Source organism: Melanostigma gelatinosum, assembly GCF_949748355.1.
Source record: "Melanostigma gelatinosum genome assembly, chromosome: 10".
In the NCBI taxonomy this organism is placed as follows: Eukaryota; Metazoa; Chordata; class Actinopteri; order Perciformes; family Zoarcidae; genus Melanostigma; species Melanostigma gelatinosum.
Window position 1 is genome coordinate 16,362,940 of NC_136643.1, and position 21,965 is coordinate 16,384,904.

The window sequence follows — 21,965 nt, forward strand, 5'->3', positions numbered from 1 at the left end:
AAAGGTGCACCTAATAAACTGGCAACAAAGTACATTTGATTCATCCCTCACTGTCATTTTTCAGAACATCTAAATTTGGTTATTTTAAAATCTTTGTGTCAAGTTTTGACTTGTTTGAAGCATATTGTGTTTTTGCGTGGGTATGAAATGTGCTATATAAATTAATCTTGCACAAATTTATACTTCCTAAAAGACAGTGCATCCAACACATTTAAATGAGGCAATTACATTTGATGCTCCTAATTGTGTTGTTTCTTTCAAATATTTCCATGTGGCATCGTGTTATACCTGGGCTTAATATCTTCAGTACTAGCTGCATATACCTGTTTGAGTTTATAAAATCAAATCTCATCCTCGTCCCCGAAATACAAATGCATAGAATATAACGTATAAAGACCGTTCTTTTGGCTCTTTGGCAGAGCGAGGAGAAGAGTTATACTCAACGATGATCAGTTTCATGTACCTGCTCCATTCCCAGATGAAGTGACCTGTAATCCAAACGGAGACTTCCGCTGTGACAACCACCGCTGCATCCCGCTGAGATGGAGTTGTGACGGGGAGGACGACTGCGGGGACAACTCCGATGAACGCAGCTGCAGTGAGTGCTGCTCACTGTCACTGATAAAGTTACATCATTAAGTTGCTTTTGAGTACCGACGAAGGTGTGACCAGTGAAAAAAGACTGGGTTCATTGTTTTGATGTCACTTAAGTGTCTTTTAAGTAGGTTTAACAGGGGATTTTAGCTCAGCTCCTGTGAATTGTCCAAATGAAAAAAGAGTGTTGATGTTAAAGAATAGTCCTGCTGTCATTTTTTATCTGACAGCGGGGAGGTTTTGTGAGAGGCTCGACACTTCTGCTTGAGTGCGGAGAGAGGTAGTCTTATCAGCTGCAAGAGCAACAGGCTGTCCTCAGCGTGTGAGAGAGAGGGAGTGGAGGAGTCCGTCACCCTTTGCCCTGGAGAATTTAAACATGTCTGAGAACATGCCAGTTAATAGAGATAATGTAGCTTTTCAAAGGAGCAACAGTGACTGGGGTTAAATCATGGTGGTGCCGCTCCCCTTGTTGCTGTGCTGCTGATGCCAGGAGAGTTTGTCTCCAGTGAACCCATGAGCTCACTGCAGAGTAACGGCTGCACATGTGCTGCTTGTGTGAGTGTGTCAAGGTGGGTTTTTTTGGTCATAATTTATAGAAAAATAACAGACTGCGTGTCTGTGGAGTGGAAATATAATTAAATAATTAAGTCTGCACGTGATTGATTCCACACTTTCTGTTTTCACGGTTTCCCTCAGCTCCACGCTCGTGCACAGAGAGCGAGTTTCGTTGTGAAAATCTGCGCTGCATTCCCGACCGTTGGGTCTGTGACCATGACAACGACTGCGAGGACAACTCTGATGAAAGGGACTGTGGTAAGTGGAGGCTCTTTGTTGGCTGGCTGTTTGTGAGTAACGGAGGGCTGCACTAAACAAAGAAGCACTAAAACTTCACCTTTTGAAGCACAAACAGACAGGACCACCAATAGTGAAGTATTCAATGATAGTTTATTCATTGCTACAACTGAGGGATTTCTTCCTTCCAGTGCTGGTAGAACACAGAGGAAGATAACTGAGCATCACATATCTAGAAGTTATTCTAGTAGAGTATTTCCCACGTAGGAATATAGAAACGTGGGGATTTTAGGTGTTGTGAGACTTTTATTCGACATGCTCAGTGTGTATTTACTGTTGTCATGACTAGTGCTCCCCTTTCCATGAGTGGTGCATATTTCTATGTGATGTAATGCTTCAATGTGTGCTGCTTTGACTGTGTTGCAGAGTTGCGGACTTGTCATCCCGGATACTTCCAGTGTGGCAGTGGACACTGTATCGCTGAGCGCTTCAAATGCGATGGCAACGCCGACTGTCTGGACTTCACAGATGAGACGTCTTGTCGTAAGTGTCCTGCATTGAATGTTGTTGCTGTGCACTCTTTGATGAGAGTTAGTTAATCATTGTTTTTTTGTATTCCTGACTTGCAGCGACCCGCTATCCCAACGGCACATACTGCCCCCCGTTCCTCTTTGAGTGCAAGAACCACGTATGCGTCCAGCCTCATTGGAAATGTGACGGAGACAATGACTGTGGAGATGATTCGGACGAGGAGCTTCACCTCTGCTGTAAGAAGTAACAGAAACGGTCACAAGTGAAGCACTCACAAAACCAAACTCAATATTGGCTCACTATTTTTGAAGTGAATGTGTTGAATTCTTGCTCTGAGGTTTTCTTGAGACATTCTGTTCGTCCACAGTGGAAATCCAGTGTGAGGCTCTGTTCCGTTTCCGCTGTGACAACAACCGCTGCATCTACAGCCACGAGCTGTGTAACTCCGTCGATGACTGTGGTGATGGCTCTGACGAGAAACAGGAAAACTGTGAGTTTAATAGTTAGTAGCTGATGGTCTCGTTTATATTCTCAATCGGATGTCATGTGTTGTTTTTTTTGAACATGCATCTACAGCATCTCTTGAGTCGATATGTTTCTTTATATCTAGGCCAAAGTCCCACTCATGGACCCTGTTCAGATGATGAGTACAAATGCAGCAACGGACAATGCATCCCTCTGCAGTACGCCTGTGATGATTATGATGACTGTGGAGACCAGTCTGATGAGCTGGGCTGCCGTGAGTACATTAAAAAAAGAGCATATTAGTAATGATGATGAATTGTAATGTGAAAACTCGTGGATGGACAAATGGACATATTTCATAGTGGATTGATTCAGTACCACCACCATGACCTTAATGCAATGAGCCTCTTCGGACATTTTATTTGACTTCAAATTGACTAAATGACATACTGTCGGTACTAAACTGTTACCTTCGTGAGTGTCTAGTTTGACAATCAGTGTGTTTTTGTATTTGCTCCTGTCAGACCATGGCAGCGGGCACACGTGCAGTGACAACATCTGTGAACACAACTGTACTGACCTGACGCAGGGAGGCATCCTCTGTTCGTGCAGACACGGCTTTCAGCCCAGAATGACAGAAAAACACAATTGTGAAGGTAAACGTCACATCAATTAGTCATTTCCTCAATTCATTTAAACACTGACACAGAAGTTGTTTTCTACATTCAGTTTATTTTAGTTTTTCTCTTTTTTAATCTCCTCTGCTTTTGGATACAGATGTGAATGAGTGTGAGGTGTACGACACGTGTCCTCAAGAGTGCAAGAACACAAAGGGCAGCTACGAGTGTTTTTGCGCTGAAGGTTTTCTCTCCTTTGGTGAGCCGCACGGGACAGAGTGCGCTGCCCAGGGTAAGAGCTCGGCATTCACACGTAGAAGAAAATTCTTTACAAATGTTCTCTTTTATTAGTGTGTTCATTTCTGTACAGGAAACCCACCAGTGCTGCTGTTGCCAGACAACGTCCGCATCCGTCGTTTCAACCTGTCCTCTCAGCAGTATTCAGACTACGTGGACAACGCTGAGCACATCCAAGCCTTGGACTACCTATGGGATCCAGAGGGCCAAGGACTCAGTAAGACTGTAAACCTTTTAATGTTTCTGTTGTTGGCTGCAGTGAATATAAAGGTGTGGGTAACCTTTATCCCCTGGTGTATCTGTAGGTGTTGTGTACTGGACAGTTCTGGGTCGGGGATCTCAGTTCGGCTCCATCAAACGTGCCTACATGACCACATTTAACGATTACGGCAACAACCCAGTGAAAGAGGTGGATCTGAACCTGAGATACATCGCTAATCCTGACGGCATTGCCGTGGACTGGGTTGGCAGGTAATTCACCAACATTATGACTTAACCATTGCAGAGGTTGCTCTAAATTGTGTACAGTTGCTCAGTATGTATTTGTCACCTTACAGGCACATTTACTGGACAGATTCAGGAACCAATCGAATTGAAGTGGCCAAGCTAGATGGGCGGTACAGGAAGTGGTTGATCCACGCAGACCTGGACCAGCCAGCTGCTATTATTGTCAATCCATCACTTGGGTATGAAGCAAGGAAAAGACGATGTTTGCATCCTTAATTCCTTTGTACAGTCTGAGGAGGATTTGTATCCAGACCAAAAATAATGTTTTGTCTCTGATTATTTCTGTGTTGACAGGATGATGTACTGGACAGACTGGGGCAGGAAACCCAGAATAGAATCAGCGTGGATGGACGGTCAGCACAGAGAGGTGCTGGTGAAGGAGGAGGACCTGGGCTGGCCTACTGGGCTGGCTCAGGACTGTCTGAATGGAAACAGGATCTACTGGTGTGACTCCAAAGAAAACATAATTGAGTCCATGAAGCCCGATGGCACAGACAGGAAGATCGTCATATCAGGAGGTCAGAACACTGACAGCCAGTCTGCAGGGGAAAAAAAACAGTTTTATGGTGTTTTATCAAGTATTTTATTTAAATATTAGTGGAGGCGATTTAAAGTGTTGTGTTTTCTCCGTTTCAGACATTGACCATCCTTACAGTCTGGATGTGTTTGAGGGGCATGTGTACTGGACGACAAAAGAGAAAGGTGAAGTGTGGAAGACTAACAAGTTTGGGAAAGGACATAAAGTCAAAGTTCTAACCATCAACCCCTGGCTGACTCAAGTCCGCATTTACCAGGAGCAACGACACAACCAGTCAGGTCAGATCACAGAGGGATTCATATAAAGAGAGAATGTTTACAGTAGGATTATTTCCTTAACACTCAGAGAATGTAGTGACCTGCAAAAAGGCTTGTCAGACGTAAGGAAAAAAAGGTTCTCAGTACGTCACATTGTAAAAATGAAGAATTATGAATACAAAAAAACATGTTGACCGCTTTTCTTTTTTTAGAAAAGAAGAGAGAATGGCAATCAACAGTTATGTTTTGAAATTATATGTATATATTGTATCTTTATGTAACAAGGAAAGCTTTATTGAGACAAACAACCTTTCCTTCCATGTGTGTCCGGGCCGACACATGTCTTAAAATCTGAATAAAAATGAAATTCAATGATATAATCTCTGCTCTGAGCAATATCGAACAGTATTATTCTTTGTGCTCCTACCTCTTCAGTACCCAACCCTTGTAAGAATGTGTGCAGTCACCTCTGTCTCCTCCGGCCTGGTGGATACACCTGCGCCTGCCCTCAAGGGTCCTCTCTGGTGCAGTTTGACTCCAATGAATGTGATGCAGGTAAGCAAACGCCTGAGTGCATCTGCTGCCTGCACTCTTGTGATAGCTGTTGTGTTGCATCTCATTTTGCATTCGTAAAAATCCATTCTTCACATGTGCCTGCCTGCTCCTGTGTGTTCCTGTGATACTGTTTTGTTGTTGTTGTTGATTCTGTGTATGCCTGGCTTTTGCTCCTGCAGCCATTGAGGCACCCGTTGTAATGCCCGCTGCATGTAGATGCATGAATGGTGGAACCTGCTACACTGATGAAGGCGACCTGCCCAAGTGCAAGTGAGTTTAGCTGTTGGTGCCATTCACACCAGTGATTGATCAATTCTCCATCTGTCATATCCAGAAATGCCTGATATTTGTGCTATTCCACTTCTTTGAAATACGCTTCAAGGTGTTGTTTTCCCAAGTAGGAATGTTCTGTTTATCATGCCTTTCTGCAGATGTCCATACGGTTATGTGGGCAGCTACTGTGAGATGGGGAAGTCCAGGGGTGCCCCAGCAGGAACAGGTACTGTAATTCGCCCATATAAGCTTTTATTTATTTATTTATTCTCATGGAAGTGAATTCTTTTCTCCTTTAACTTAAAGAGTTGTCCAAACAAATTCTTCCAACCAAAACCTGTGGGAGTCCATCACACATGCAGTGGTTGACATGTGGGAGCTGCTGCACAGTGACTAATTCATAATCTTCACTGGAGCAGATCAAGGCCAAATGTGATGAATTCACACAAAGCTACTCATGGCCAACAAAAACAGTCGGCCTCAGCATTTGATGAAGATGTTTACTGAACAAACGCATACATTTGCTTAATAAATAGCCAAGTAATACTATAATTGATCACTGTTCAACTTTTGTAATGGTTTAGCAAACAAATGGGTCAGCCAAAGAACATGAACTGAAAAGGACTAGTTGACAAAATGTTATTACAGTCGGCATTTTTATGATCAACGCCTTATTGCAGGGGTCTAACATGCATACCTTTTTCTTTAGCCGTGGCTGTTCTTCTGGCGGTTATCATCATCCTCATCACTGGAGGCTTGGCTGTCGGGGTTTTCCTCAACTACAAACGAACAGGATCTTTCATCCCCTCCATGCCCAAACTACCCAGGTAAGGTGGCTGTTTTTTTTTCTCGCTCTGTTTTTCACTTCTGAATAACAACTCTGCTAAAGTTGATGCACGCAGAATTAAGATCAAAGTGTTTTGCTTTTGTCCAGCCTCAGCAGCCTGGTTAAGTCCGGTGACACAGGGAATGGTGTCACGTTTCGCTCTGGTGATAATGTTGACCTTGGACCATCACACATTGGAGTGTCATTCATTGACACAGCCATGCAGATGGTAAGTCTTGGAAGGGTGCTCATTAGCAGTTAATATTTCCCCAAGTCCCTGAAAGTGTGTGTTACTGTCAGCACTTTTTATTAACAACTTAATGCTTCATGTGGTATTTATTGACAACTTTAATTGTCTCTAGAACTGCTTGTGTAAGCAGTGGTTTAAAAACAGTTCATGGTGTGTTTTAGTGAATGTAAAAAGCAATCTTATCAATATAATATCCTCATAGGACGATAACTTTGCCATGGAAGCTGGGAGGCCGCCAATCACATTTGAGAACCCGTTATACGCAACAGCTCCTGGAGTGTCGGGTGATCCTGCTGTCATTTATGCCACACAGGTACAACAGTGACTGAATGATTTGTTTAATTTCCCAGATGGAGTTACATGACATTAACACCACATAGTCTTCCAGCAGTTGACTCATGGTCCATAATAACATCTTTCTAAAATCAAAATGCACTTCATTTTGTATTTCATTGTAGTGTAATCACACAGCGGTTATATTGTTTGTGAGCAGAACATCTCAAAGTGGCAACTGTGATGGTGGATTTCTGCTGAAGCTAAGACAATGAGGGCTTTGATTTGTAATGCTATGGGTATTTTTGTTTTCAAGATCAAAATTTTAATTTTACAGATGTACCTTAAGTGATAGGAATAATATGTATGGATGTGTTTTCTGGCCAGTAGATCCTTGTCATTGCCGAATGATGAAAAATGTTTTTGTTATTGTACATGGCCATGACAGCTTCTTTAGGTCCTTGGACAAAAACATTGTCATGTCCATGTACAATAACAGAAAAATGTGCAACAACGCAGGTATTTTCGGGTCTTTTTTTTGCGTATAATTGTTATCCAGCACCTGCAGAGAATTTATGTGTGTGTGTGCGCCTGCCTCCTGATTATTTTATTAACCATTGAAAATGAAAGAAAATGTCATTAGTTAAACCAATTAAATCAATCATCAGGACTGAGGAAATTGACATGACAACCTAAATCTTAACAGGTGACTGTAAATGTGAGTGGTGAACAGTTGGAGGACAAGTTTGTAAACCCGGCGTATCGCAGAGATCCGAGTGTGGGCATTGTGAACACATCTTCTGTCAGCACCAAACCTGTGCAGGTGACTCTCTCAAATACAGTATGTGTGCATATAAAACCATGTAAGCTAAAATATTATTTTTGCTAATGTTTGGTGTGATATCACCTCAATGTTTGTGTCTGTTTGCAGGAGTCAAAGTGGAGCTTATTCAAGCAGAAATTAAAGCCAAGCACCACATTTGAAAACCCTTCATATTCAGAGGTAAGTTTGGACACAGTAGTCTCAATGGAGAACGTTTCTAAGACATAAAGTTACAAAACAGAAAGTACAGGTGTTCTTTCAGCTTGTTGACCCTCTGAATTGTTTTACAGATGGATGAAAAGCCTGTAGGACGCACTGGGGACTCTTCTGCCCCCGAGCCCTCTCCGTTTGTCCCACCCGCCAAACCTCAGAAGACGAGTCGTCCGAGCACCTTTTCGCCAACCGAGGACAGTTTCAAAGACACAGTCAACCTCGTGAAAGAGGACAGCGACGTATAACCCCTCTCTCACAGGCGGGAATCGGAAAAAAAAAAGAAACACACTTTGCACAGAATTTATTTTTTTATGCAGCCTGTGTACAAAAAACTCAAATTGTTTTAGGAAAGAGAAATACATTTCTGTAGAATGAAGATAAAAGTCTCATGTGACTATGCCTTCTGACATTTATTATGCCAATTCTCATGTAAATGTTTTCTTTATTCTGATGTACAATATGTATATCTTTGCACTGAAGCTGCTGATAGAAATGTTGATAAATAAATTGTATATTTGTAAATTTGAACAGTAAAATTTTGTCAGAAAATACCTTTGAAATAGATCCTATAGTTCAACATAAACACAATAACACAGATAAAAAGTGAGCTGCATTCTGAATGTACAGTACTCATATGATTGAAGGTTATCAGAGAACTCTGTTCAGCAGTGATATTTGTTTTGCCACTGAACAAAACTGAAGATGTATTTATTTCATCTTTCATGTTTATATACCTCATTTCAGGGCTGCAAACTAAACTAAAGCAAGACAAAAATAATTGGATTATAACTTATGCCATCACATTTTTCAAAGATATGTGCTCCAGTAAAAACAATGTGTGTGAGGCATACTTATTGTACTTAATCAGACTCATTGTGTTCCCTGGCTTCTGATGAATTTGAATCAAAATGATCATTTTTTTAGTGATGATATTGGAACAATGGCCAAAATAGTTTGGAGCAACACATGACCTGTGGATGCAGGGGTAGACGGTCGTTTTATAAACACGGTGAATGAATTCTTAACTTTACAGAATGATTTATTTGTATCATAATGAGCCCAATAAAAACTGTGTGATCATTCACAACTTGCCCATATGGTTCAAATTGCTGCTGCTGAGAGATGAAATTAATAAATTTCCTATTTTGTAACACGTGTCTTGAATCTTTTTTTTTTTTTGAAAATCTTGTCACAGTATATTTTATTTCAGCACTTTCAGGAAACTATCTGTCATACTGTTGCGTTTAGCTGCCTGTTAGACATTCCTTTGGTCCTTCGGTGAAGGAAGAAACATGTTGGTAACAAAGTCTGACACAAATGAAGGGAGGTACGACAGAGGAATCCAAAAGAACTTGGCATCCCAACCTGCACCATAACGTGTGCGTGGGAAGCGAGCTGTCAGCGCATGCTCCATACACCTGGTCACCTTGGAGAGATCTGCACTGCACAAGATGCCCATGGAGAAGCCCTGAGCTTTCACATCTGACGGAGAAAAAAACAAAGCAGAGGAGTCGTTCATCCTTTTTCATTTTAAACAATTTGTTGCTGAATGTCATCAACTTCACTTCCACTCACAGTCATCAAAGTATGTCTTTCCATAGGAGTCTTTGACCTCTTGAGGGAGGCGGGTCCACAGCCTCCTCAGGTCAGCTTCGATAAGATCCGGTCTGGTAACAGCGGTTTTGAAGAAGCCCGGCTCGATAATGCTCACTTTGATGCCGAAGTGATGCATGTCCCTCCTGGGCAGAAGAAGCAAAACAATGTGTTTCCTTTGTGCAGCTGGAAAGCTTTTCAATGAGATCAGCATGTGAAGGAATGAAGGAACGATTGCATGCTGAACACACAGGTTTGTTTTGTTTCTAATAACACCCTTACAGTATTTCCTATTCGAAGAGAATGTGTGATAAATCTGTCGTCTTCCCACTACCTGAGGCTGTCGGAGAAGGCTTCCACTCCCCATTTTGACAGGCAGTATCCTCCACCAGTGAGAGACAGTCTGCCCAGAACACTGGCCACATTTACCACCCTGCCCTGGGCCTTTTTCAGCAGAGGCAGAAACTGGAGCGTCACCTCAATAACTCCAATCAAATTTACATCCAGAACCTTTGTGAAATCCTCCAACTTCATCCATTCGGTTGGACCGATGGGTACGGACCTGCCAGCGTTGTTCACCAGACCCCAGAGACCTGCAGAGAATAGAGGCCTGAACTTCACCAGCAGACATCCACTTCTCATCTGTATTGCTCTGAAGTTGATACAAGACAATGTTTTGATGTATTGTCCTCACAAGTACAAGAAATGCATTTACAGTTAGCAACTGGCATTATTGATTCTCATTACTTTGCAAATGTCTGAATTAAAGGCGAAGTAAGGCCTTGAGCTCCCTGTATTCTTCACATTGCACACATGTGCACACTACTGATATTTCTGTTCTGAGAATTTTATCCAAACCACTAATTGTGCTGCACTAATTCCTATCTTTGCACATCAACATTGAACACATTAAGCACATTGTTGTATTTGTATTAATGGGAATTCCACAGAATTCCCATTTTTTGACTTATTTCACATGCAGTAATTATGTTTGAATGCATTCATATTTGTTTCTATGTTTAATCTTATAAAAACAAATCCTCTCCAGATGTACTTTTTGGTCAAATCTGATTCTGAAAAGTGATACCGTGTTCTATTAAGAGGAAATTATGGTGGATGGCACTAATCGGTGTTGAAATGATATAACTATAGTTATATCATTTCAACACCGATTAGTGCCATCCAGTACTATAGTACTATGGAGAGTATATACTGTATACTGTGTTTATGAGTTATGTCCACTACTACAGAGACTGACCAGACATGTTCACTAATTCTAATAAAGTCTAAAAAGATTCTAAAAAGTTGACGCTCACCCTTTTTCAATCATTTTTTTTATAAAACTGTAGTTCAAATTAATGTTTGGAGAAGCATTACTGTGTTCCTGGCTTTTAAAAAAAGACGATGAGGTAAGTATTTTCTCCCTATCTAGTAGGAGGAGGATGGGTTGATGATGGGATGGTCCAGGTTGCCTTTATCTCTCCCAGTGCCTCCCTCTGACTGGCACCCTATCTGTGTGAACCCCCCGCTGCTGTCCGCCCGGCCTCACCTCGCGCTCCGACCTCTTTGCTCACAAACTCCACCGCCCTCCCGATGCTCGCGCTGTCTGTAACATTCAGCAGGAGGGTCTTCAGTCTGGGGGAGGCCAATGCGGCCAAATCGGCTGCGCCTTTCTCTGTGAGACACGCAGCCACGACGTGGAGGCCTTTTCCATCCAGCTGCCTGGCCAGCAGGTTCCCGAAGCCGCTGTCACAGCCGGTGATGAACACGTGCTTCTGGTTGAAGCCATCCACTTTGTGGGAATCTCTGATGAACCAGCGGATGACCGCGAGAATGAGCAGCAGTAAAGCACAGGTTACAGCCAGGTGGCACTGGATTACCTAAAACACAAAATCCACAGCTTTGACTTTAATGCCTCATTTCTCCTTCCAAATATCCTACACATTCCCCTTAAAAGGTTATTATGAATGGTGAAAATAGAAGCATTCATACATAAAGTGTGAACAGAGATAAATCAATTGACCTCTAATAAATATGTCGTCAGATTGTCAGTCCACACCTGAGGGGAGAAAGTTGAGATCTATATTTTAAGGGGGATATGCATCACTAAGATAGACATAAAACATTCAAGAGCAATTCAACCCCCCCCATTTACCTTGAACACACACACTTTCACATAATAAGAAAATGCTTTCAAACTCATAGATCAAAATGTCCTAAATAAATGTTTTGTAACCACAGCTCGTCTGCTCTAGCGCCATCTAGTGGGTTAATCTGACCATGGACGTAATGGACCGATAGTATCTATATTTTCTATGCCGATATGAGAGAAAATGTCATTGTGGATTATTTTACAAATAAGTAAAAACAAAAGGCATTTTGCATTGCGGTTACAACTTTGACTTCAGGAAAGGATTTGAATACTTCCTCTACCACTATGATATATTGTCACAGAAGAGATTAACAGAATTTTGTTTGTGTAGCTTTGTATTTCCACAAACAAAACCCCATTCACCTCTATTGTACCGAGTCTCAGCAGTGGAGATCAGATTAAACCAAGCCTATCTGCATGTAGCTAAACACCACAAGAGGTAAGATTAGTTTATTTTGGTTTTGGTGAACTGATCCTTTAACGTAATACATTTTTCACTCAACCAGCAGATGGCATCTTGTCTCAATATGCTGGTTTGTGTAAAAAAAAATATTTTAAGTCACACAAATAAACAAAAATACAGTTTATATCCAGATTCAGTTAGTTTGCTCCTAATTAGCATCAAACCCAATTATCAGATTCAAATTGTGTAGCATAATAATGCAAACCTACCATGGCTAGTTCTTCGTCGAAGAATAACTGAACGCGAAGATCCGTTCTCATTCAAGTTGTGTCAGAGTGTGACGACTGTTCCCTGGGCGTCTGCAGTGTCAAGGTCCATAGTGGACTGAACAGCACGGATAAACATGTCACACACGCTGGGTTGTGTAAGACACAACTAGGTTTTGATAACCGCATTCCCCTTTTACCTCACATTCACTCTGACAACACAACAACACAGCCCAAAGGTGACAGACTGTTCCCTGTATTTGATGCTGCAATGAAATCAACATTGTGTCTTTGAAGAGCGGGTTCAAACAGAGGCAGAGGAGTCAAAGTCCATCAAGAAGAAAAGCGTGAAGTTGGTTTGAGTCGTGACACTGATTAAGACAATCATACAACTTAAGAAAAGGCCATTGACTGTGGTCAAAGAAAAAAAAATGAAAGCCACGTAGGTGATGCAAATCAGCCCAATTTATTTTCTTCCCCACAACTGATTTGACAGAAGCTACATTGCAGGTACTATTGGCATTAAATCTGGGACGTTTCTACGAAAAAGTCTATCCATGATGCAAGTTGGCATGTAGGACACAGGCAACCAGAAGAACTTTGCGTCCCATCCGGCAGAGTAGCGGGTACGAGGGTGCACGGCAGAGACGGCGTGCTCCATGCAGCCGACCACCTTCATCAGATTACTGTCTGTCAGCAACCTGAACCTTCGATTCAACAGGTCGATCGCTGAAAGAGAACCAGTTCAGACACATTACGTTTATATTCAGGAAAACACTTTATTTTACTGGTCTGTTGTTCCTAGTTCCTAATAATTTCCTTTCTAAAAGACAGCTGTGTCATTTGACACTAAATATACGTATCTATTATAAACTACTACTCAGAAGCTTAAAATTAAATCGCTTATTCATTATTGAACTCAATATCCGTCTTTGACAGTGTTTGTGGACTAAGAATTTCTTTGGTCGAGGACAGCCCTACTTGGTATCCTACCTTAAAATGTACATAATGTATATAAAAACACAATCATTTATATCTATTAAGGATTTTTTATTAAGGATCACAGATCACGATTGGGCAGCATTCGACAAAATCATCTCCTCTCATCTATGCGAATTGTTCAGTGATATCTTGACCTGTAGAAATAATTTAAAAAAAAAAGATATGATTTATTACCACGGTGGAGTAACTCACATGCTTTCAAGTATCCAGGTCCATATTCATCCTTCTGACTCTGAGGTAATCTGTCCCAGAGCTTCCTCAGGCTATTTTGCATCAAGTCTACGTCGGTCACATTTGTTCTGAAGAAGCCTGGCTCGATGCATGCAACCTTGACTCCAAATGCTGCCATGTTTATACTGAAACAGAAAGGAGGGAAACTTGCTGTAAGTTGCGAAGACACTTGTGAGAACAACAATGTGGCTACAGCACGGAAAAGGTTGCATCTTCTCTCACCGCAGACTGTCATTGAAGGACTCCACTCCAAACTTCGACACGCAGTACGGCCCGCCGAACGGGCTGCATCGCCCGAACACACTGGCGACGTTCACCACTCTGCCTCTGGCCTTCTTGATGAGAGGGAGGACGCTCAGCGTCACGTCGATTAAGCCGCACAGGTTGACAGCGAGCATGTCCTTGTAGTCGTCTATAGTGAGCCAGTCAGTGGGACCGGACGGCAGAGCGACTCCAGCATTGTTCACGACGGCCCACAGGCCTGGAGCGGCACAAAAAGTCAATAAACACAAAGAGATGAGTGTTAAAAAAGGGACAGTTCACCCCAAAAATCATAAATGCATGCGTTTTCCTCTTACCTGTAGTGATATCTATCAATCTAGATTGATTTAGAGTGAGTGACACAGACCTTGTTGTGAGCTCTGTGGATTCCTCTAAAATATTAATTTCACTATCATAGAAGACAAGAAGAAGTTTCACATGACCCCTGGTTTTGATAACTGCATCCCCGCCTTTTACCTCAAATTCATTCTGAAAACTCAAGATCTCAGAAGTCTCATGAAGGTAAAAATCAACATTACGCTTTGACAGAGTGGGTTTAAACAGGGACAGAGGAGTCAAAGTCTGTCAAGAACGAACGCTTTTATCGAGTTGTGAAACGCCATTGACAGTAGTCAAAAGGCCATTATCTGTAATATATTTAGATTAAAATGTATCATCAATATGGCAGGCATGAGTCAGAGACATAATGCTGTTGTCAATGGTGTAATCCTTCTAGTACAAACATTTGTTGTAAACAGGTAAGAGGAAAATATGTATTTTTGAACAACATATGTTGATTCACCTGAAATCCTACAAATGCTGTTAACTCTGAGATTAACACAATACCTGTGAGATAAACAGACATTAAATGTGACAGTAAAAAAAACAACAACGAGTACCTCAAAGCCACTCACCCTTCTGTCCAACCAGAGTCTCGATGAAAGCTGCCGTTTTGCGGACACTCTCCGAGTCGGTGACATCCAGGTGAAAGGTCTCTAGTCTGTCGGAGGCGAACGTCTTCAGCTCATCCTCGCCCTTCTCAGTGTAACAACCCGCAATTACATGGAAGCCCAGCGTGTGCATGCGTCTCGCGAGGAGATTACCGAACCCAGTGTCACAGCCAGTGATGTAGACATATTTATCTTCTTTGTTGGGCACTCGCTTCCTTTCCTTGTACCAGCGGTAGACCAGCCAGGGTGCTACCAGTCCGACGACATACAGGAACATTATTTCTAAAAACCAGACTGTCAGAGTTACATGATAGATACCTTGCAGTAACACTGTGGCCATGCATAATGATATACTGGTTTCAAATGAAATTAAACATTTACAAATAGACTGATATGTGATACGATGAGATAGTTGTGACAAAACGCCTTCTTGTTGTGTTCTTATTTCTCAGTTAGACCTCCAGTACTGTGGCACATTTTAGTTGACAAAACAATCTCCCAATGAGGTCGACGTACGGTAGTTGCTTTTTTTTGGAGCTTTTAACCATCAGTGTTCTTCAGCAGATGGAGTTTGTGTAGTCGTTACGTAATCTGATTGATTAGAATCGTAATTTTTAAGATGAAATGGAGTCAGATAAATGTAAACATCCTAAATTCAACGACAACTGGGCATACTCTATTAGAGATTGGGATATCAGCTGCTGTTTGCGGGGTCAGGAATACATTTTCAATCTCATATTTGATCAAACAGTTGACAGTTTACAAAAGTCCTACACTTACAAACACTACCATTATGATCTCAAACTGAAACCATCTGAACAATGTCAACCTCGCCTTTCTACTGAATGGAGCATGAAACCGAGCCGTGGAAAAACCTGTCTTTCTGTCGGCGGATTGAAATGCATCGAGGAATGCACGTGTTGCTCAACATGAAGGCACATTGTTGTGCGATGAGTCCTCTGTCAGCATTGCACCTTACGCGATGCCCCACTAACCTAAAGGCTATTTTTTTTTTTTTTTTTAGATTTAGTCCTCAAATGATACAGAATATGAACTATTGGCCATTACATTTTCCCCAAAGCCCAAGCTGACATCTTTAAATTACTTTAATAATACTAAACACACAATTTAGGCTAAATGTAAATGCAGAGGCAAGATTTGACTGACTTTTGACAAATTAGCCAGATCAACTGAGACTGAATATTGTATTCTGGCTGCAACTAACTGACTCTCAATGATTGATACAGGTCATTAAACAGGGAAATATGCTCTTTACATTTTTATTTATTTTTTTTGACGGATAGTGCAAAACTCAAAGATATTCAGTTTACTTACAAGAAAAGCAGCAAAATCCTCACTGGAATGTGGGAATGTTTGGTATTTTTTACAAAAAAAATCGATCAATCGATTAAAAGAAACTGCTTCCTAATAACTTTCTGGAGCAATTATTCCCAATTGAAATGTTACATATTGGAACAGTTCACCATGTGGACAGAGAGCCAGACGACTGGCGGTTGTAGTTTCAGGTTTAACGAGTTGAACGTGTCTTTAATTAAAGAGTTGAAAGAAAAACAAGAAACTTACGTGTATATTTTCTGAACAGTGTCGCAGGGTCGAGCAGCAGGACGCGAATCTCCAGGTGAGAGACGGTGGAGAGGGGCAAAGAGTTTTTGTTTTTGTTTCCCCACTTCATTTATTTAAATGAACTTCCGGGGAACTCAGCTGTCCTCCGCCTTCTTTTTCACGGAAATGATGGTCTGAGATCGCCATCTACTGGAGACTGCATGATAATGTCATTCCTTCCTACTTACAGATAGATAGATAGATAGATAGATAGATAGATAGATAGATAGATAGATAGATAGATAGATAGATAGATAGATAGATAGATAGATAGATAGATAGATAGATAGATAGACAGATAGACAGATAGATAGATAGATAGATAGATAGATAGATAGATAGATAGATAGATAGATAGATAGGTAGATAGATAGATAGATAGATAGATAGATAGATAGATAGATAGATAGATAGATAGATAGATAGACAGATAGATAGATAGATAGATAGATAGATAGATAGATAGATAGATAGATAGATAGATAGATAGATAGATAGATAGATAGATAGATAGATAGATAGATAGACAGATAGATAGATAGATAGATAGATAGATAGATAGATAGATAGATAGATAGACAGATAGATAGATTGATTGATTGATTGATTGATTGATAGATAGATAGACAGATAGATAGATAGATAGATAGATAGATAGATAGACAGATAGATAGATAGATAGATTGATTGATTGATTGATTGATTGATTGATTGATTGATAGATAGATAGACAGATAGATAGATAGCTCTTCTGCTCCACCCCTCCATTTTTCAGTTCCCTCGACACTTGACCCTGACTGACGCTGTTTTTGCCACACCTGCCTTTGATTATTAGTTCCTTGTGTATTTATTTCAAGTACCTCCCTCTCCTTGTGTCAGTTTGTCATCTTTTCATGGTCGATCCGGTTCTCCAAATGTTGCAGTGTTCCGGTCTGGCTTTGTTTCCTGCTCACAAGGCAGCATACTCTGCTCCTGGAGAAAATCTCAGTTCCAGCAGCAGTAGTTTAAGGAGAAGATGATGCAAGAGTCACTCTGTCGCCCACCTGGATGTCGTCCGTGAGAGGCTCAACCGGTTCCCGCAAAACCAACAATTCACCAAGTTAGATGTGAAATCATCCTGACTCTACACAATGTTGTGCCACATTGACTCTCTCTGCTGTTTGTGCTGCGTTACTGGGTTGGCTCACTAAACGACGACAGTCGGAACAAATGAGGCCTTGTAGATCCAATAAGCGTACGATTCAGCTACTGGATGGCCAATTACTTGCCTGAGATTTGTTCGAAATATATGTAAATACATTAAATATAATATATTTTTTTGTTTCCAAATTGTGCGCATAACATTGTGAGTATTTTAAGTGTGCTGCACACGGGAGAAGTTTTTTGCCAGAAGGCCCCTTTTGCCAGAAATCTCCTGAGGTTCAGGCAACAAACCGACTTGGTTTAGTTAAAGATCATGGTTTGTGGCAGAAAGCTTCTCCTGCAAGCTAATACACGACAGGACGCTTTGAAACCAAAAGAGGGAAAATTTGAGCGTCAAACATTTCATTAGTCCTTTTTCGTATCAATTAGTATCTTTTCTGCATCAATTTATAGTGAAAATGTCTTTATTTATTTAAAGGAAATACAAGATTCAGGCGCCAAGTGACAATTTTTGTGTTGCTTTCAAATATTTATTCTCCTGTAGATCAACCTTTTTGTGTTTTCCTGATATTAAGAGAATAAAGTCGTAATTGAATGAGAATAAAGTCATAATCGTTCAAGACCTTATAGTCTGCAGTGCATTAGGTCAAAGTTACTGCTCCGCTGATATGGTAGTTTCCCCCTCAGGCCGACTTACAGACATAGAAACCTGTTTGGGAACCTGGTCTCTGGATGAGACAAAGATTAAGGAAGTGCCTGTGCGCTGATTTTCATTGGAAGTTGAAACCACAAAATTACTGACAACACCATTGCATCACTTTTTATCGGCACAATCAAAGCATACTGGAGCAGAGAGACAGTCTCAAAAGAAGGGGATGCAGAGACAGTGGCACAGAGATAATGATCAAAGGATTTACACGTCAAAATAACTATTGCCGTCAGGAAATAGACATTTTTTTGTTTGTTGTTTCCTGTCAGGCACTCTCACCTCTCCTCACCTACACAGCCCCCTCCGCCACACACACACACACACACACACACACACACACACACACACACACACACACACACACACACACACACACACACACACACACACACACACACACACACACACACACACACACACACACACACACACACGCTGACAGTTAAAAAGTAAACTGGAACACCAAATGCTAGGACTGGCTCAGTGAATAGAAGTAAGACATATATTTCATGAATCATTACATCAGTTATCAAAAGAAGATCACATAGAACAGCCTACGGAGCGCCTTCTTACATTTAAAAGCTTTGTCTGAGGGGAGGCCCAGAGTCAGACTGCTCTGTTGAATTGAGATATTTCATCTGGATTGCTGGATTCTTGATTATTCCACCAGAACAAATTCACATTGGGCAGCTGAGGCTCAGCGTTAGAGAAGATCAGAAAGATCGGCTGTTTGATCCCCAGCTCCTCCAGTCCATGTCAAAGTGTCCTTGGGCAAGGCACTTAACCATACATCGGTCCCGTTGGCTGTTAGTTAATCCTGATGGGCAGGTGGCACCTTGCACGGTAGCCCCCGCTGTCAGGGTGTGAATGGGTGAATGACATGTAGCGTTAAAGCGCTTTGAGTGGTCGGAAGACTAGAAAGGCGCTATAGAAAGCTATTTACATTTGTTCATTTTTTTCTTAAAGAATGTCTTAAGAATTCTGTAGTTCCAATGTTAAAATATTAAGAATACCTTTAGAGAAAACTTTAGGTCGGCATCCCCAGATTACGTATCAAACAACCAGATGAGGTCATTGATATGTCTCTGCCTGTGAAGGGGTTGGAATGGGAAAATAAACTGAAGTAACTGATCCACTCATACTTTGGCCTCACAACAAACATTGGAAAGATAATGAGGTCTTATTTATCAATCACCTGTGTTGTGAATAATAACCGGCTGTAAAGAAGGAGCAAATTCCGAGCAGGCTCTCTTCGTGTCCCAGCGGGCATTGACCCCCCGAACATACGCTGGATTACTAGAAGACATCATGGAGTAATACTTAACTTTGAAATATGGAAATTCCACACAGTTGGGTCGTTTTAATGCTTAACGACTTTACTCGGAGAAACTGCAACATCAGCTCTCAGCCAACGACTCTGCTTCTGTCTGGAGAGGTCTCAGACAGATTACCAATTATAAGCCTAAAACCCCCCACTCCATGAACGACCTGGCAGACGAGCTGAGTGAGTACGACTGTCGCTTTCAAAGACAATGGGACAGTCCTGACTCCATCCCCCACAGCCCCATCAACCAACAACAGACCACCAGCCCCCCCTCCCCCAGCTCAGCAGGGGCCCATGCCTCTGTACCACCCATTCCAGCGCCCCTCCCACCCCCAGTGACGACTCTCTCGATTCAGGACGGAGATGTAAATAGGCTATTTAAAAAACAGAATCCCCGCAAAGCAGCCGGCCCAGACTTGGTCTCCCCCTCCACCCTGAAGTATTGAGCTGATCAGCTGTCTCCGGTGTTTACAGACATTTTCAACACCTCCCTGGAGACATGCCACGTAACAGCCTGCTTCAAGGTCTCCACCATCATCCCTGTCCCTAAAAAAACAAGGATCACAGGACTTAGTGACTACAGGCCCGTCGCCCTGACCTCTGTGGTCATGAAGTCTTTTGAGCGCCTTGTCCTGTCCCACCTAAAAACCCTCACCGACCCACTCCTGGACCCCCTGCAGTTCGCCTACAGAGCCAACAGGTCTGTAGACGAACAGTCAACTTGGCCCTTCACTTCACCCTCCAGCATCTGGACTCCCCAGGAACCTACGCCAGGATCCTGTTTGTGGACTTCAGCTCTGCCTTCAACACTATCATCCCGTCTCTGCTGTATGTTTAACATACAATGGCAATAAAAGGTTCTGATTCTGATTCTGATTCCTCACCTACACAGCCCCCTCCTCCCTTCTTTGCTGCTCTGTAGCAGCCACACACACACACACACACACACACGCTCAAAGTAACTGATCCACTCATACTTTGGCCTCACAACAAACATTGGACAGATAATGAGGTCTTAGTTATCAATCACCTGTGTTGTGAACAATAACCGGCTGTAAAGAAGGAGCAAATTCCGAGCAGGTTCTCTTCGTGTCCCAGCGGGCATTAACCCCCCGAACAGCCGCTGGATTACTAGAAGACATCATGTACCAATACTTAACTTTGAAATATGGAAATTCCACACAGTTGGGTCGTTTTAATGTTATGGACAAAGACAAAAGGATGATAGATCAAATAATGATTCATAACATCTCGAGCAACTTTCTGAAAAACTAAATTAACAGGTGAAATGATTACAAAGTACAAACCGATTTGCCCGATCTCCTTTTCTTTTGCCTTATGTTTTGATGCTTTTAGTGGTTTTATGTGAAGCACTTTGAATTACCTTGTTGTTGAAATGTGCTCTACAAATAAACTTGTCTTGCCTTGTTTTGAGACAGCACCTGCCAATAACGAATGGCCTTACAGTCATTTAACTTGTTTTTACTATCACTATTATAATTAAACATGCTTACACCAAGGGATGTTTAATTAGTAAATAACACATTTTTTAAATTCCACTGTTTGTTTTTGAAGACACAATGATTTGACGAAGAGCAGTCAATGAACACTTACTTGGTTTTTGTGGATGGATTTTGCCTTACAAAGGTAGTAACTGTCACAATACGAACTCTTATCAGTCGAATGGAGGAGGAGATAATGGGAAGTGAGGTGCAGAGGTTACCTGAAAATAGTTAAGACAGCAATTTACTCTGATGAGCCTCAGTGGTGCTGGCGGATTCCTGAAGAGACATTCGGTGACAAGTCCAGGTATGTTTTGCTTTTCCTCTACCATAAAGTGCTACATTGTGTTCATGCTCAACCAGGATTCTCCTCCTATATTTGCTGTTTTTGTCTGTGTACAGTAATTGAATAAAGTGTATCAAACACTTCTGAACCACTTTTAAATGTCCTTTACACATCACTGTATTTTAAACTTCATGCTCACAGTAAATCATGTAGCAATTAAATACTTAGTCATAGTAACACAACAAGATTCACTTTTAAACCAATTTTAAACGTCTTTTCACCATTGACCACAATCATTTTTTAAATGTCATTTCAATGGCAAGATGCTCACTGGGATGTTTGTATATTGCTGTATGCCAAACAACAATGTTTTGACCGTCTTCTTATTTGTACATCGCTTTGTTTTCCTCCCCATTTAAACTGTGTACGGCTCCTCTCGCTTTCTGTCGTTTATTCTACGTGTGAAGTGGCCTAAAAACACATTTTATGACATTGGGCTACAACGACAGCCCGTAAAGACAATCTCCAACACTGACTGACACACGTGTTTATGTTTTCTGTGGGTCCATGCTGCAGTACTCCATAGGCAAGGCAAGTTTATTTGTATAGCACATTTCAACAACAAGATAATTCAAAGTGCTTCACATAAAACCATTAAAAGCATCAAAACATAAGGAAAAAGAAAAGGAGATTTAAAAACAATTCAGAA

The 21,965-nt window shown here is 41.5% G+C and overlaps 2 protein-coding genes across 2 annotated transcripts in view; one reads left to right on the forward strand and one right to left on the reverse strand.

Moving 5' to 3' along the window:
• lrp2a (low density lipoprotein receptor-related protein 2a) overlaps positions 1–8,629 on the forward strand; it is a gene marked incomplete at its 5' end in the record, with an annotated part of 43,731 nt that extends 35,102 nt beyond the window's left edge. The window contains 22 exons of the mRNA XM_079277230.1: positions 479–598; positions 1,291–1,407; positions 1,813–1,929; positions 2,016–2,153; positions 2,285–2,407; positions 2,528–2,656; positions 2,907–3,038; positions 3,160–3,291; positions 3,370–3,513; positions 3,602–3,767; positions 3,854–3,982; positions 4,098–4,321; positions 4,440–4,619; positions 5,034–5,153; positions 5,333–5,423; positions 5,585–5,652; positions 6,136–6,253; positions 6,361–6,481; positions 6,705–6,815; positions 7,482–7,598; positions 7,707–7,778; positions 7,889–8,629. Coding sequence (XP_079133356.1) covers positions 479–598; positions 1,291–1,407; positions 1,813–1,929; positions 2,016–2,153; positions 2,285–2,407; positions 2,528–2,656; positions 2,907–3,038; positions 3,160–3,291; positions 3,370–3,513; positions 3,602–3,767; positions 3,854–3,982; positions 4,098–4,321; positions 4,440–4,619; positions 5,034–5,153; positions 5,333–5,423; positions 5,585–5,652; positions 6,136–6,253; positions 6,361–6,481; positions 6,705–6,815; positions 7,482–7,598; positions 7,707–7,778; positions 7,889–8,056 — 2,837 coding nt within the window. The 3' untranslated portion in view covers positions 8,057–8,629. The remainder of the gene's footprint in view (positions 1–478; positions 599–1,290; positions 1,408–1,812; positions 1,930–2,015; positions 2,154–2,284; positions 2,408–2,527; positions 2,657–2,906; positions 3,039–3,159; positions 3,292–3,369; positions 3,514–3,601; positions 3,768–3,853; positions 3,983–4,097; positions 4,322–4,439; positions 4,620–5,033; positions 5,154–5,332; positions 5,424–5,584; positions 5,653–6,135; positions 6,254–6,360; positions 6,482–6,704; positions 6,816–7,481; positions 7,599–7,706; positions 7,779–7,888) is intronic.
• Positions 8,630–9,066: 437 nt separating this feature from the next.
• LOC306783102 (uncharacterized protein) lies at positions 9,067–16,352 on the reverse strand (the record flags this gene model as incomplete). Its single annotated transcript, XM_079276628.1, has 10 exons — positions 16,254–16,352; positions 14,634–14,963; positions 13,681–13,939; positions 13,420–13,583; positions 12,740–12,954; positions 11,428–11,463; positions 10,954–11,284; positions 9,739–9,997; positions 9,387–9,550; positions 9,067–9,293 (listed from the first exon to the last, which is right to left on the reverse strand). Exons 2-10 carry the CDS (start codon positions 14,944–14,946, stop codon positions 9,067–9,069), a joined length of 1,968 nt encoding a protein of 655 aa, XP_079132754.1. The 5' UTR covers positions 14,947–14,963; positions 16,254–16,352.
• Between the last annotated feature and the right edge of the window lie 5,613 nt (positions 16,353–21,965).